The 14,548-nt window shown below is 55.1% G+C and overlaps 1 protein-coding gene across 1 annotated transcript in view; it reads left to right on the top strand.

Annotated features, from left to right (window-relative positions):
• Window positions 1-12,435, top strand: part of IGSF9B (immunoglobulin superfamily member 9B) — a 44,966-nt gene extending 32,531 nt beyond the window's left edge. Inside the window, exons 18-20 of the mRNA XM_090291157.1 lie at window positions 229-1,878; window positions 9,506-9,627; window positions 12,227-12,435. Of these exons, the coding sequence (XP_090147283.1) occupies window positions 229-1,878; window positions 9,506-9,627; window positions 12,227-12,435 (1,981 nt within the window). The remainder of the gene's footprint in view (window positions 1-228; window positions 1,879-9,505; window positions 9,628-12,226) is intronic.
• The last annotated feature ends 2,113 nt before the right edge of the window (window positions 12,436-14,548 follow it).

Raw genomic sequence — 14,548 nt, 5'->3', positions numbered from 1 at the left:
GCAGCGCAGAATAAAACTAGAAATGTGGGTGTTCACTCAGAAAACACATCCAGACAACTGAGAGCTGGCCCAAGGGTTCCAGCCGAACTATGCCGTCCATCTGCGGTCCTTTTCCTTAGTCCTGTCTTCCCAGGTGTTGGTGGTGGGTGTTTGTTAAGAGAACAAAGAAAAGTAATGGACCAGTGTACCCCTGCCTCAGCCCTCCTGCCCTCTTGCCTGTTCCCACAGCTTGTCCTCTGGCAAGGTGAGCCCAGAGAGCGTCCGGACGCTCCGGGCCCCCTCAGAATCCTCTGACGACCAGGGCCAGCCAGCAGCCAAAAGGATGCTGAGTCCCACTCGGGAGAAGGAGCTGTCCTTGTACAAGAAGACCAAGAGGGCCATCAGCAGCAAGAAGTACAGCGTGGCCAAAGCGGAGGCTGAGGCCGAGGCCACAACGCCCATCGAGCTCATCAGCAGAGGCCCGGACGGCCGCTTCGTGATGGGTCCCTCCGAGGTGGAGCCCCCGGCGAAGGGCAGGCGCATTGAGGGCTTTCCCTTCGCGGAGGAGACAGACATGTACCCCGAGTTCCGCCAGTCTGACGAGGAGAATGACGACCCGCTTGTGCCCACATCGGCGGCTGCTCTGAAGTCTCAGCTGACCCCTCTGTCATCCAGCCAGGAGTCCTACCTGCCACCACCAGCATATAGCCCTCGGTTCCAGCCGCGTGCGCTGGAGGGCCCCGGCGGCCTGGAAGGTCGGCTGCAGGCCACGGGCCAGGCCAGGCCCCCCGCCCCTCGGCCCTTCCCCCACAGCCAGTATTATGGGTACCTCAGCAGCAGCAGCCCCGGGGAAGTGGAGCCACCGCCTTTCTACATGCCAGAAGTGGGCAGCCCCCTGAGCTCTGTCATGTCCTCCCCACCCCTGCACACGGAGGGGCCTTTCGGCCACCCTACGATCCCTGAGGAAAATGGAGAGAATGCTTCCAACAGCACGCTGCCCTTGACGCAGACACCCACGGGCGGGCGCTCCCCCGAGCCCTGGGGCCGGCCAGAGTTCCCCTTCGGGGGTCTGGAAACCCCAGCCATGATGTTCCCGCACCAGCTGCACCCCTGTGAGGTAGCCGAGAGTCTGCAGCCCAAGGCCTGCCTCCCCCGAGGACTGCCCCCCGCCTCCCTGCAGGTGCCCTCGGCCTACCCGGGCATGCTGTCTCTGGAGGCGCCCCAGGGCTGGGCAGGCAAGTCGCCGGGCAGGGGCCCCGTGCCAGCGCCCACTGCCACCAAGTGGCAGGACAGACCTCTGCAGCCTCTGGTGAGCCAAGGGCAGCTAAGACATACCAGCCAAGGTATGGGCATACCTGTGTTGCCTTACCCGGAGCCAGCCGAACCGGGGGGACACGGTGGCCCCAGCACATTTGGCCTGGACACCCGGTGGTACGAGCCTCAGCCCCGGCCCCGGCCCAGCCCCCGGCAGGCCAGGCGCACCGAGCCCAGTTTACATCAAGTGGTGCTACAGCCCTCCCGGCTCTCGCCTCTGACCCAAAGCCCCCTCAGCTCCCGCACTGGCTCCCCTGAGCTCGCCGCCCGGGCCCGGCCGCGCCCCGGCCTCCTGCAGCAGGCTACGATGTCGGAGATCACCCTGCAGCCGCCAGCCGCTGTCAGCTTCTCTTGCAAGTCCACGCCGTCCACGGGCTCCCCGTCCCAGAGCAGCCACAGCGGGAGCCCCAGCTACCGGCCCTCTGTGGGCTTTACCACTGTGGCCACTGGCTACCCCTCCCCTCCACCGGGCCCTGCGGGGCCTGCGGACAACCTGGATGTGTTTGGACAGACGCCTTCCCCTCGAAGGATGGGGGAGGAGCTGCTCAGACCAGAGCCCCCCCCACCACAGATTTCTTCTTCAGGGTGAGTGTGAGCTAGTTTCTCCTGCCCGCCTTCACCTGGCCATCTTCCTGCCCCGCCCTCCACCCTTCCATCAGCCAGAATGACAGGGCTTGTCAGGACTGCCGCAGCGTTCCTTCGGGAGAGGTGTTCTGATCTTGGCATCAGTGGGGAGTGGTCATTGGGGTGGAGTGGGGCTCACCTGCCCAGGTACCTGCCAGGAGCATGAGGAATCTCCCTCTGGCCCAGAGCTCCCAGGAGGCCCCCAGGGTGACTGGGCAAGGGGAGGGGCGTGTCGTGTCCCAATAAGTGGTCACCCCAGTTCCTTCTGGGGTGGAGAGCTCACCAGGTCCCTCTGATCTGGCTTTGGGGGTGGTTCCAGGATTTGCCCAGAGACCTCGCATCCAGTCTCCTTTTCTTCCCCAGCCCCCCAATCCCCCCATTGCTTAGCAGGACCCTGAAGCCTGACTTCTCGGGACCACCAGGCCAGGGGCTTGCTCCTATTCCCCAGCCCTGCCCTTAACAGCCTAGTGAGCCGTGGGTCCTCCCACAGCCTCTCTGGGGGGTGCATCCTGGAGGCTGGGAGCCAAATCCCAGGCTGTGAATCATGTGCCTGCAGCCACATGTCCCACCCCAACTGGTGTGCCTCGCAGGAAGGTGCAGACAGACAGACAGACAAGCTCCTGCGATCAGCCTGCCCGAGAGAGCACACTCTAAGCAGTAGCAGCTGGTATTCCAGGTACCAGGGAGCCTGGACGCCTGTCTGTGCCTCTTTTTCTCTGGTCTTCTCCTGCCCTCCTGCTTTCTCCTCCTCCTGCCTTTCCTTGCTCCTCAGGTCTGTCTTTCTGTCTGTCTTCCTTCCTTCCTTCTTCATCTTTGGGTTGGCCCAACTTGCTCAGAAGAGCCTGCAGTGTCTTGGTAGTGCCCCCAGGCCCGCCCTCCCTCCTTCCCTCCTTCCCTCCCCCCCTCCCTCCTGCCCTCCCTCTCTCCTCCTCTCTCTGTCTCTCTCTTTCTGGTCCGTCCTTGGTCTCTCTTCTTGATGTGGCCGCCTGTGCAGGGGAGCCGAGTTCCAGAGGAGGCTGGCCTGGTGGTAGGCAGGATGGGCTGCGGGTAGGAGGAGGGAGCCCGGCGCCCTTCCCTGGCCCCCTTCACTCCCTCCCTGTCTGGTACCTGGAAGAGCAAGCCTCACCTCCCACCGCCACCCTGCCCCTGGTGGGGGGCGCAGGGCGTGGGCCGCAGGAGGCAGAGGACGGCTCCAGCCAGGGCGCCAGGCCGGGCGCAGCGGGCCGCCCCGCGCCTGTGCAGGAGGTGCCGCGGGCGCAGCCCCGTCGTCTGCTTGGCCGCGCGCTCATCTGCTTCGTCTCCCATCGTGGCGTCTGGTTCTCTGTCTCTCTCCTCTCCGTCCCCTCCCCCCACTCTCTGGCCTCCGTGTCAGTTCTCTGGTCCCTGTGCTCCCCTCCTCCCCTCTGGGTGTGCGCGGGCGGTTCCCCCAGGCCTGTGTTGATAACTGCTTTGTTTCTGATTGATCTCAGCTATCTGGGCAGTGTTGTCGAGACAAGCCTCTCCTCAGCTCAATAGGTAAGGGAGCTCCGCGGCGGGGCGGGGCGGGGGGTGGACAGGCGGACGGGGCTTTGGCAGGGCCATTGCTTCCTCTACAGGGGACTCCAGACCATGTCCCTTCACCCCCTCTGGGGGCGGCAGCCTCTGCGCCTTGATTCCCAAGGCTTTCGGGCGCCCCACGTCATGCTGCTCCAACGGCCCCCCCCAGGCCACGCTCGGCACCGCCTAGCTGCAGCTTCACCCCACCCCACATGTTGAGCTCTCCCCACAGCCTCCTCGCAGTTCCCCGTACTCAAACACCCCTCCATTCTGCTGCCAACACACCCATAGCTTCCACGGAAGTCCCTTGGGACCCTGCATGCACCCTGAGGGACCCAGAATGCCTGAGATCTGCTTTGCATCTCTGTGCCCCTGAAACTCTGTCTGGGGCCACGCTGGTACCCAGGAGCACCCCAGCCCCTCCGCCCTGTTTTCCCAGCAGCCTCAGGCATAGCACCCCCTTCCTCCCAACGCCACAAAGACGCAGACCTTGCTGGGGTGGCTGGCCCCTCACTGTCTTCTTGGGATTTGACTCATAGTTGGTCCTCTCAAGCAGCACAGGGCTGAGAAGTGGCCCACTGGGTCCTCCCCAGGCCCAGCGCACCTGTGGCCCTCGGAGGGCAAGGGCAGGGAGTGCCACCACTTCCCAGGCTCCTTGGCTCTGTGGCCCATCCTGGGTGGTTCTGAGACTGAGGTGTGGACCTCCCCTTAGGTTCTGTGCTCTCAGGTTCCTGTGGCAGCCCCTCCCGACCCCCTGGAGTCACAGCTGTAGGGAGGGAGAGTCCCTGGAGGAGCTCCGAAGAGGGAGGACAGGTTTTCCAGGACACTGAGCTGGCAAGAGCCTGACACGCCTGGGGAAGCAGCACCGCACTGCTTCCCCTCCGGCCACTGCAGTGGCTCCTGTCCCACTGTCCTCCAGGAGGGGCTCCCAGGAACCAGGCACTTAGAGGTGTAGCAGCTCTCGTCTGAAGGCTCTCAGGGTTACATGAGGCTCAATCGCTCGCTTGCCCTCATGGTAATGAAGAAGGTGCTGCTTTTTGCCATGGACGTCATTGTGGTGCTTTTGGGCACACGTGGGCCAGCACCCTCAGAGGGGGGAGCAAGGGGCTCCTCTGGCACCTCTGGCTTCCAGAGGTGACGTGCAGCTGCCTTCCTGGGCTGCCTGGAGACGTCCAGGGAGGCTGGTCACTCCAACTCAGGATGAGAAAGGCATCCCCAGGCCCTGGGATGGTGTGAGGGTGGCTGGGGCCCCGCTCTGGCTGTTAGCAGTGGGAGACCGTGTGGGGCTCAGGAAGTCTCTGTGAGCTCACCTGTGCTGGGGGCCTCCTGTGGCCTGCTGGTGGGCGCTCCCGACCGACAGAGGCTGGACTACCCTCCATCTCCCTGCTGCCCACTTATGGCCCCTCTGCCACCCTCAGAGGTGTGACAGCTCCAGAACAGCTCTCATTCCATTCCTGGGAAGGGCCCAAACCCTATTCTCATTTGCTCCTGCCACTCCCCTTCACCCAGCTGTTGGCCCTTCTCTCCCTGTTGTCCCCATTGTGTCAGATCTGAGGGGGCTGAGCTATAGCAAACCCAGAACCCAGGGGCCACCAGGGGAGAGCATTGTTTTCTGCGGGTCAGGCAGTGTCCCCAGCCTAGAAGAGGAAGACCCTCCCACAGCCTGGGAGTCAGACCTGCCGGTGCTGGGCAGCAGGCGCCCTGCTCGCCCTCCTGCTTGCTGAGGCCTTCCTGGGGGCGGTCGCTGCTGGGCCATTGGGGGGCACAGGCCCCTCTTCTGACGCTGTCTTCACGCTGCGCCTTTGCATGTGTCTCCACTCGGTCTTGCTTGGACATGTGACACGTCTTGTCTACGTCCGTTCTCGCTGTTTTTACTTCCTTCAGTTTCCTTCCTGTTCCTTCTCCCACACCTGCAGCTGTTTTCCTGCCCCTCCTCCTCCTCTCTCCGACCCCTTTCTCCTCTTCCCAACTCCCTTCTCACAATGGGGAGTTGTACTGTGTGGGCCTGTCCTTTTGTGAGTGGCTGGGAGCTGAGCGCTTTTCTCAGCTCCCTGTCCGAGACCAGAGGCCTCCCATTTCCCTCTCTCCCTCAAATCCCCTTTCCCGTTGATACTGACTTTGGAGATTCTGCAGGTGGATCTGGGAGTGCAGACGGGGCCCCCTTTACTAGGTGAGCCGTAGGAAGGAGCTCCCACTTGGAACAAGCTGCTCCTGACTTCTGAGGCCAGGCACTTGCTTTGTGCCCTGACCCTACCAGAAAGGTACCATCTGTAGTCACAGCGGAGTAGAAGCTGCCATCCAGACTCCTGGCCCCCTTTTGTATCTGGAGGATAGATTCCCCTTTTCCTGGCTATACCTTGTCCATCTGTGATTTCCTAGGCCTGCCAGCCTTGGTGTACAATGAGACAAGCAGGCTCTGCTCCCAGGCAATTAGGAGGAAAGTGCTCTTTAAATCATTGCTTCTGCCCGTTGTCTAGAGTGTAGCTGCCAATGTGTCTTCACAGTCAGGTCTTTGGGCATTAAGGGCAGGAAATACCCTTAATGGATTTTGGATTTTGACTTTCCTGTCCTGTGGGTTGCCTACATTTTGAACCAGGTTGTATCTTTTCTCCACGGCTCTGTGTCAGCATAGAGCTATGCAGGTAAGGGAAGCTCAGCTAAAGGGTCATGATTTGGGTTTTGTGTGGACTTGAGAGAGAGAGAGAGAGAGAGAGAGAGAGAGAGAGAGAGAGAGAGAGAGAGAGAGAGAGAGAGAGAGAGCGCGGGAGCGCAAGCAAATTCCAGGTGATTTTTGGTAATTCTGAGCTACAAGGAAACACTGCTGGAGCAGAGCACTGCAGTTTATGGGGAAGGCAACATGGAAGCCAACAAAGTCCGTGAACTTGGAGGCATTCATGTTTCAGTAATGCTCTAAATCTTGGGAGAAGGAGCACCCCAGAGCCTGCAGAGTCCCTGTAGAAGAACTGAGGCAATTAGGAAGAGAACTGGAACCTCCACTTCTTGGAGAGCCCAGGGCTGAATTCTGCTCTGGTAGGGCACTGGCTGCCTTTATTCCAGGGGTAGACGGAGCTGCTTAACCCAAGCGTCCTGAGAGATACTGGCACCAAAGGCCTTACTACCTGGCAGTCTCCCTGGTGAGCTTGACGTGGACAGGGGTCATAGTTACCCTTCCAAGGAAAGGGAGACAGTTCGATTCCAAAGCGCTTACCATGCTGCAGGTGAAGCCAGTTGGATCCCATTTCATGTGTCTTTTCTGTATAATTTGCTAAAAATAAAGACGATTTTGCCCTCCTCCCTCACACCCTTTCTCTTTCCTGTCCTCCCTCCCTTCCACCTGTCTTTCCAGACACTCGCTTGTGGTTCTTTTCTGCATTGGGAGAGTGTCTGGGTGCCTTCAGGGGCCTTCCTCTGCCACGTTTCCGTGTTTGAGAGCTGAGCCAAAAATGAGAGCAGGGGGACAGCAGGTGTCCTGGAAGGGCTGGAGCTTGGCTATTTCATGAGAGAAGACTGGCTTTTTCTGCTCCATGGATCCTCATTGTTGGGGCATTTGTGCCTAAAGCAGCCAGCGGCTCCCCCTCCCGGGTGCGGCTCACCCTGGCTCTGCCACCTCAGCCGACAATGTCAGGGACTATGCAGCTAGTTCATTCGGCAGATTTAGTTCTCAAATGATATGTGGAAGCAGGTTTGTTCTTCGATGAAACCTCTATACCTGCTTTATTAGGAAGAAATGGGAAAAATAATAGATTAGCCTCGTGCTGAGAGTCTCGGCTCTATCACATAATAGCTGGATAATTGAACAAGCTCCTCACTTCCATTTCTCCAACTGACAAATGGGGTCAGTGTACTATTTACCTCTTGGGATTGTTGTAAGGATTAAAGAAAATCATGGCAGAGAACGTAGATCAGGGCCTGGCATGGTAAGTGGTAAAATAGATGCTCTGTGGTTAAGATGATAGCAGTAACAGTTTGTTGGTTGTAATAATAAAAACGCCCCTGGAAGTTTCCCTTGGCTTGGAGAAGCCACAGAATTGTTAGTGTCACCATGTACCGGTTTCTCTCCTGCCCTAGTAGGTTATGTGTTTTAAGCACTGTTTCTGGGGTCCACTTGCTTGTCATATACCTCCATCACTTACCTTGTGCCGTCCTTCTGAGGAGGCTGGCTGGGACCTGGAGACAGATACGTGGAGCGGCAGATTTATGTCTGTGGTTTTCCTTTTAGGCAGCGTGAAGAAGCCTTAGTCAAGGATGAGACGGGGGTGAGAACATTCCACCAGCACTGGGAAGTCATGCCCCTGCTGCCCTAGCCATCTCCATCCTTTGCCTGCCGTCCAAATTCCCTTCCAGCTGCTGCTGCTGCCGGAGAGGCTCTCTGTGGGTAGACGTGGAGTTTGTGAAGGAGGAAGTGGGGCGGGGGGAGCGGACAGCTTCGGTGTTTGGGGTGGAAGACCTGGCTTCTAATGGTGAGTCGGATGGTGTGTGCCTTTGTGCGCATGTGGGTTGGGGCTCCCTAGCTCTGTGCTATCAGCGGGCTGTGGAAAATTAAGAAGTTGTCTCTGATCCGAACTGGGGAGGACCTTCTTGATACTTTATTTACTGAAGGGCTATAGAATGATGATATCCATCAAAGAAGATGAAGGTTGCTTTATGGCCAATTAATGCAGGAAACCCCAGAGACCAGAGGCTTATCTACAATTAGTCTGTAAGTTTCTTCCTCATTCTCACAAAGATATCCAGTGCTGGGGTGATGCAGCTGCGATCTTCTCATCCTTTTATCACTAAAAAAAGTTTCCTTGAAAGGCTTGCTCACCATTGGGGACTTCTTTTCCCCTCCCAGGGTATCTGTCCTCCTCCTTTTAATCAGGATTTACCCCAAACCAATCGTGATGGAGACGGAAGCAGCAGCTGTGGGGATTGGGGCAGAGCGTGATTCCCCATGTTTCGGCCCCCCCCCCTGTGCAAATGCCACTGGTGGGAAAGTAAGAGTGACCTGTGTCTCTCTTCCCCCTTTATTTCTCAGGCTCCAAGCTTGGCTTACTTGGAGAAGAAATGCCATTGATCACAGATCTACATTTTCTTCTTTTATGACTCTTGAAAAATTCTCTCCACTAAGCTCAGATTGTCACAGGCAGTCTTTCCTCTCAGCTCTGTTTGGTCCCCTTTGTCACCTGGCCTGCACAGGCTTCACTTACATTGTTGACTTTGTTCTAACCTTGCACTTGATCTGTCAGGCAAATGGCACTATCCAGGCAACTAGGGGAGAAAGAGACCTGTAGACACGGTGTTCTCTCCCAACAACCTTGGTTCCTCTGTTGAATCTTACAACAGAGGGATTCAGATGCTACAGATGTCATGGGCTTTGCAGGGCTGCCAGATTTGAACGCTAACCGTTGTGATCTGCTTCTGCCCTCTTCTGTTCTCTTACATGGTGGAGGAAACCTGAGCCCCATCTGCAGAGGGTCAGGCAGCCAGACCTGCTGCAATGTCGGTAGATTACAAGTGCTTGTTGCTATTAGCTGCTGGACGTTGCCTGAATCTTGTAGATGGAGAGGAAGGAGCCCGGTGAAGCTGAGTTCCTTGTTTGGCCCTGACCTTCTCTTTGCCGGAGGAGGGCAGTCGATTGGGGTTGGGGTTGCTCACGTCCTGCTTTAACCTGCCCTTTTTCTTTTCATTTAAAGGTCTTGGTTGTGGTGATTTCTAAGAACTTCAGACGTTGAAGCTGCTTCCTTCTCTGACCTTCCTCCTCCCTGCTTGAGTTCTATGTGATGGGGCTTACTGTTAAAGTCTCTCTCTCTCCTTTTCCTAGGTCTTCTGATTGCTCAAAGATTCATTTCCATCTGAGGTAGGCCTCCCGCTGTCGGAGATTTCTGCTGGGTTTTCTCCCTTCCAGGAGCAGTAGGAAGACAGGTGTCAAGAAATCCTTGGGGACATCTGGGACTCCACTGAACTGTACCCTCTCCTTCTCTGGGCCAGCTCTTTGGCTTTCTTCCAGCCCTGCTTCAAAAGCTCCCTGTTCTGGGAGATGACCTGTGCCTCTCTAATTATCCCTTTCCAGAACACATCCACCTGCACACGGGAACGCTGCTGCACCTGAGAGGCTGGAGGCTCTGAAATACCAACGGATAAAGAAGCCCAAAAAGTCATCCAAGGGCTCTTCGAAATCAAAGAAACGATCCGGTAAATGGCGGGAAGCACCTTGCTCCTCTCTTTCCACCTTGCCAGCCATTATTATGGAATTGTTTGGTTCAGGGTCCAAGCCTTGGGTTTTTGTTAGAATTTGATCCATCAGTTATCTCATTCTTTGTTTCTCTTTAACGCTAATTTTAAATTAGTACACAAATATAACTTTCATGTAAAGAGTAAGAAAGACAGGGTTAAAATCTCTGATTGTCGTTCCTATTCTGTTTCCTCCCTCCTGGGAACCATTCCTCTCAGTGGTTTCAAGAACCTTTCTGTTTATACACTTTTGGAAAAGATATTGTATCATTTTAGTGTATTTTTAAATGAAATATATAGTATCTTAGTTCTTTTTCTCCATTTTGCAATATGCCTTGGAAATACTCTGATTTCCTTGTATATTTCCTCCCTATCATTTCAGGCCTTCTAGTTGGACATGGGAATTGTGGAGTCTTACTTGGTGCTTAGGGGGCTTTGTGGCATAGACCTAGCTTCTGCAGGTGGACCAGATTTTCCTCAGTGAGACAGTGAAATCTCATTTTGGAAAAGGAACACCTCTATTGCAAAAGGGACACCTCTATTGCATTATGTCTAATGTTTATCCATCAGTGATAGGTAGCTTCTAAGGTAGTGTAGAAACAATTCAGCCCTTTTTCAGATGTAGAAAATTCCTTGATATTTCCCCCATATTCTCATTTTACCAGCAGTTTTAGGAAGGCAGCAGGCTGTCAGAGGAGACTGTTGAACAGGTTTTTTGTTTCCAGTCTTTAGTAACTACTGTACAGTGATTTTTCTTTAGAGACTTGGTTATGGAGAAGTATTATACAGGAGCCCCTTGAATTTCGGGGAGAAGGTGAACACTCATTTCTCACTTAGCCTTTGAGTGGTGCTAGGATCTTATTAGTTAGTGTATAGACGGGCATACTGAGGCAGAGAAAAATGAAGTGAAAACTTTGGAGTTTGGGTGAGAAATTGGAGCCCAAAGCTGAATTTGCAACTTACGTAAGCTCATTTCAGCCTAAGACCTTTCTTCTCTGTCTGTCTATCTTTTTGCAAAAAGAGGCACATCAGATGCCCATATTCTCTCTTGTTCTCTTATGGTGGTCCTGTTCCCTTATATGTTAACAACTCCCAGATACACCTTTAGCCCAGACCTCTTCCACGGGCTCCAGCCTCACATTTTCAGTTTCCTGCTAAACATGCATTTGGATATTTTATAAGCCTTGACAAAGCCTGAAATAGAGGTATAGATTATCCTCTCCAAATTTGCTTTCCATTTCTTCTCCAGCTTCATAAATAGCACTGCTACCAACCCAGTTGCTCAGGCTACTCAACCTTGATTCTTCTCTTGCTCTGACATTTTACACTCAACCCATTTGGTAAGATGTGTTGGCTCAGCTTTTAAAACATATCCTGAACCTGACCCCACTTTTTTTCATGTTTCACCCATCAGAAGTAAATTCGGACTTTCTCTCATCTCATGCCTTGACTATTGCCACAGCCCCTAACTGGTCCTCTTATCTCCATCCTGGCCCCTTCTATAGTGGGTTGTACCCAGAGCAACCAAAATGATCTTTAGAGAGTGTAGTAACATACTCTTTCCTTTGGTCATGGGCATGTGCACATTTATGCATACCTCTGATTAGAGCATTCCAAAAGCTTCCCACTGAAACCAGAACAGATTTTGAACTTCTATGATACCCTGTCTGTCTTAATTGATTCTCTGCTGACTCCACTTTGCGGCAGTGGCCTCCCTTCTGGCTCTGGAACATGTGCCTCTTGCTCTGAGCTCCCGGCATGCACACTTGACATTCCCTCTGTTGGGAGCACTCTCCCCTCAGATCTTCGAAGACTCATAATTCATGACTCAACGTTACTTTTTCAGAGGGTAGCAGTGTCTCGGTCACTTGCTGTCTCATGATCCTATTTTATCTTTTTTTCTAGCACTTGCAGTACCTGAACATTTTATTTCTGTAGTTTTTAAGTCTTTACAGTTTGTCTCATTCTCCTCACCCCTGCGTTGAAGTAGAATCTTCTAGAAAGCAAGGGTTTTGTAGCCCCAGAAGGGCTTGAGGTAGAGGAATGCCCTGGACGTCTGGGAAGGGCCAGGCCTGACTGACTCTGCTGCATGTGACTGAAATTTTGTGTAAAATCCTTCATTGCCTGAAGGGAAGGGTGGAGGATGAAAAAAATGTGTTAAGTCCCAAGCCCAACACCTACTGGTCAGGAGGCACTAAAAAAGACGTAATAATATTTCTTTAATAGAAAAAGTAAATATTATATAAAATGTTAAATAAATACATTTAATATTAAATGAAAGATAAAATATACATCTTGGTTAACTAGATCCACCCTGCTTTTCTGACTCTCGCGAGAGCCGCGGGAGGAGACCCAGGGTGTTGGTGGCCTTCGTGGGGAGGAAGGTGGCTTTTCTGCTGCACTTTGCTCTGGTCTCCCGTATACGCAGGTGATCCCTTTGTGTAAGAGCAGAATGCAGAACGCGTGCCCCGGCAGATGACAGGTGAGTGCGTGAGGCTGCGGTCTTCCTTGTCACCCACTGTCTTTTCATCTGTTTTGTGCGCGTGTCCCGCCTCCCTAGACGATCCTGCCTCCCAGGCTCAGCAGCTTCCAAACTCTCAGGTTCTATGGCCCGAAGAAGCTGTCTGCCTCCGAAGGAAGAAGAGACATTCTCGGCCGGACCCCTTTGCCCGCCTCTCAGACTTGTGCCATCGCCAGCTTCCGGAAGACCAGAAGGCGATCCTCAACAGCGTGGACCATGACGACCCTGGCCATGCCACTCTGCTGTGACGACGCAGCTCGAAGTGCCCCGGAGCGAGAACGCTGCGCTGAGGGCCGGGGTCGGGGTCGGGGTGGGGGTGGGGTACGCGGGGGAGGGTGCTGGGGCCTCGGCTGCCGGTCCCCCACCCCGCCGGGGCGGGCGTTCCGAGAGCCGCGCAGACCTGTGCTCTGCCGGTTCCCGCTGCGGGCGGAGTCCGGGTCTGCGCCAGACCTGGCCGGCTGGCTTCACCTTCAGGACGCGGGGCTGGGGCAGACCTTTTGGCTATGGGGGGAGACCAGGCAGTGAGCTGGGGACAGGGAGCTGTCTGCCTCCTCCCCACTGCTCCCCTCTTCACTAGGTTGATTTTTCTCACCTCGTTAAACATCTTTGGAAGTGAAGAGGAAAGCCTTCGCTTTTACTGCTCTCTGCTTCTGCTTCAGTTTTTTAAGTCCTGAGAGAGGCCTGGACTTCCATCCTACCTTCCAGCTTCCAAGCTCTACATATATATAGATATAGGTACAGATGCATAGGTATGTAGTTTGTGGGTGTCTCTATGTGTATATATATGTACATTGACGCCAAGTGCTATTTACTTCTGTGGTCACTGAGGAGGAAGAGGGCAGCCGGCCCGTGGGCTTCGTGAGTAGTAGGGCTGGCAGACAGCTGGCCGGGTGCCCCGATGTCTGTCTCAGGGATGATTCTTCCTGAAACAGGATTCATGCCTTCTCAGCTGAATTCACTATTTGACTCTACCTTCTCCCATCCAGAGCAGAAGTGGGGGCTTGTCATGCTTTCCAGCTGCCTGCTTTGCGGGTTCAGCAATGCATTACCACAGAACTAAACACAAGCCTCTGTGTCTTGGTTCCTGGGCAAAGAAAGGGTGGTGGGCGAAGGGCCAGACTGGCATCTTCCTCCACAGTTTGGCTCAGAAGTAGAGGCTGCTTAGAAGCAGGGCCGAGAAGCAGGCCCTGAGGCGCAAACGCAGCTCACCCGTCAGCCCCTCTGGCCCGGCTGGCGCAGCAGCCATGGGGCCACCGGGCCCCCGTTCCGCAGACACCTGCACTGAGCGCCAAGCGGCCGCTGCTCTATTTATATCCCGCCTCTGGCTCGGCACACTCCGGAGCGCTGATCCAGGGCTGCTGACTGGGTTCTTCCTTTCCTTTTGTGGGAGCTAATTTCCCAGATTGATTAATTGCCACTTGTGGGGAGCCCGCCGGCGGCTGCTTTCCATGATCTCCACATGCTGCCTGCAGACTCTTCTTTACCCTGTGGCCCCGAATGGGGTCAGGCGAAGCTAGGATGCCTCAGATGGCCGGGTTCTGGGGGTGCTCTGGATTCCCTCTCTTCCCCTGGTTTCGGCTGAGGCATGGGAATGAAGGTAGAAGGGGTGGCTGGTAGGTAGCGGCCTGGGCTCTGAGCCTTTCTCTGCCAAAATCTTGTCCTGGTTCCAACTATTAGCACCCAGAAGCTTCTGTGAGGTCATCTTACAATGACTAAAGATGTATCTCTCTCTTCCAATAAGATAATGGTGCTGCCCAAGCGCAGGGCAGAAGGCCCCGAGGGTACGGGGGGCGGGGGGGTGCGCCTGGTCTCTTCCCTTCTTGTGCAGTAGCCTGCCCTCCTAGCTGCTGGGAATCAAGGTGGCTGTCAGGTTCCTTGAAGTAGTTCCTTCTTGGTGCTTCTGTCTTGGTGGGTTTGGGGACATCTACCTCTCCTCAGTCACCTGCTGAGACATTGGCCAAGTGGCAGCACTGGAGGCATCTGCGAGTCTCATTGCAGTGGCCAGTGGCTCCGCCCAGTGACCCAGGGCAGATGGGAGCTGCTCCTTGCTGGGAGTGCCCATCTTAGGGATGAGTTCTTCTCTGCCACATGGACCCTGGTGCTTCCTTCTTCTTGCCTAGCGCGTGGGGACCAATTCCACCGATGGGGTTCTGCCACACAAGTCAGACGGCCACAGTTGATTTCTGAACACGACAGAGTTGTGGTGAAAGAGGTGGAAAGGGGCAGTTTCGGGCCCTCATCTTGCCAACCGCCTCGTCTCTCTGGGGCTGGGCCCGCGCCCCTCCCGTGGGGCCCAGGCCTTCTCTGGGCATCCGAGTCCACTTCACACCTGGGCAGTGGCTCTGGCGAAACAAAAAGCCG

This window comes from Furipterus horrens, unplaced genomic scaffold (assembly GCF_987537825.1).
Source record: "Furipterus horrens unplaced genomic scaffold, mFurHor1.1.pri manual_scaffold_11, whole genome shotgun sequence".
In the NCBI taxonomy this organism is placed as follows: domain Eukaryota; kingdom Metazoa; phylum Chordata; class Mammalia; order Chiroptera; family Furipteridae; genus Furipterus; species Furipterus horrens.
Note: the sequence above shows the minus strand (reverse complement) of the source record. Positions and strands in the feature narration are given on the sequence as shown.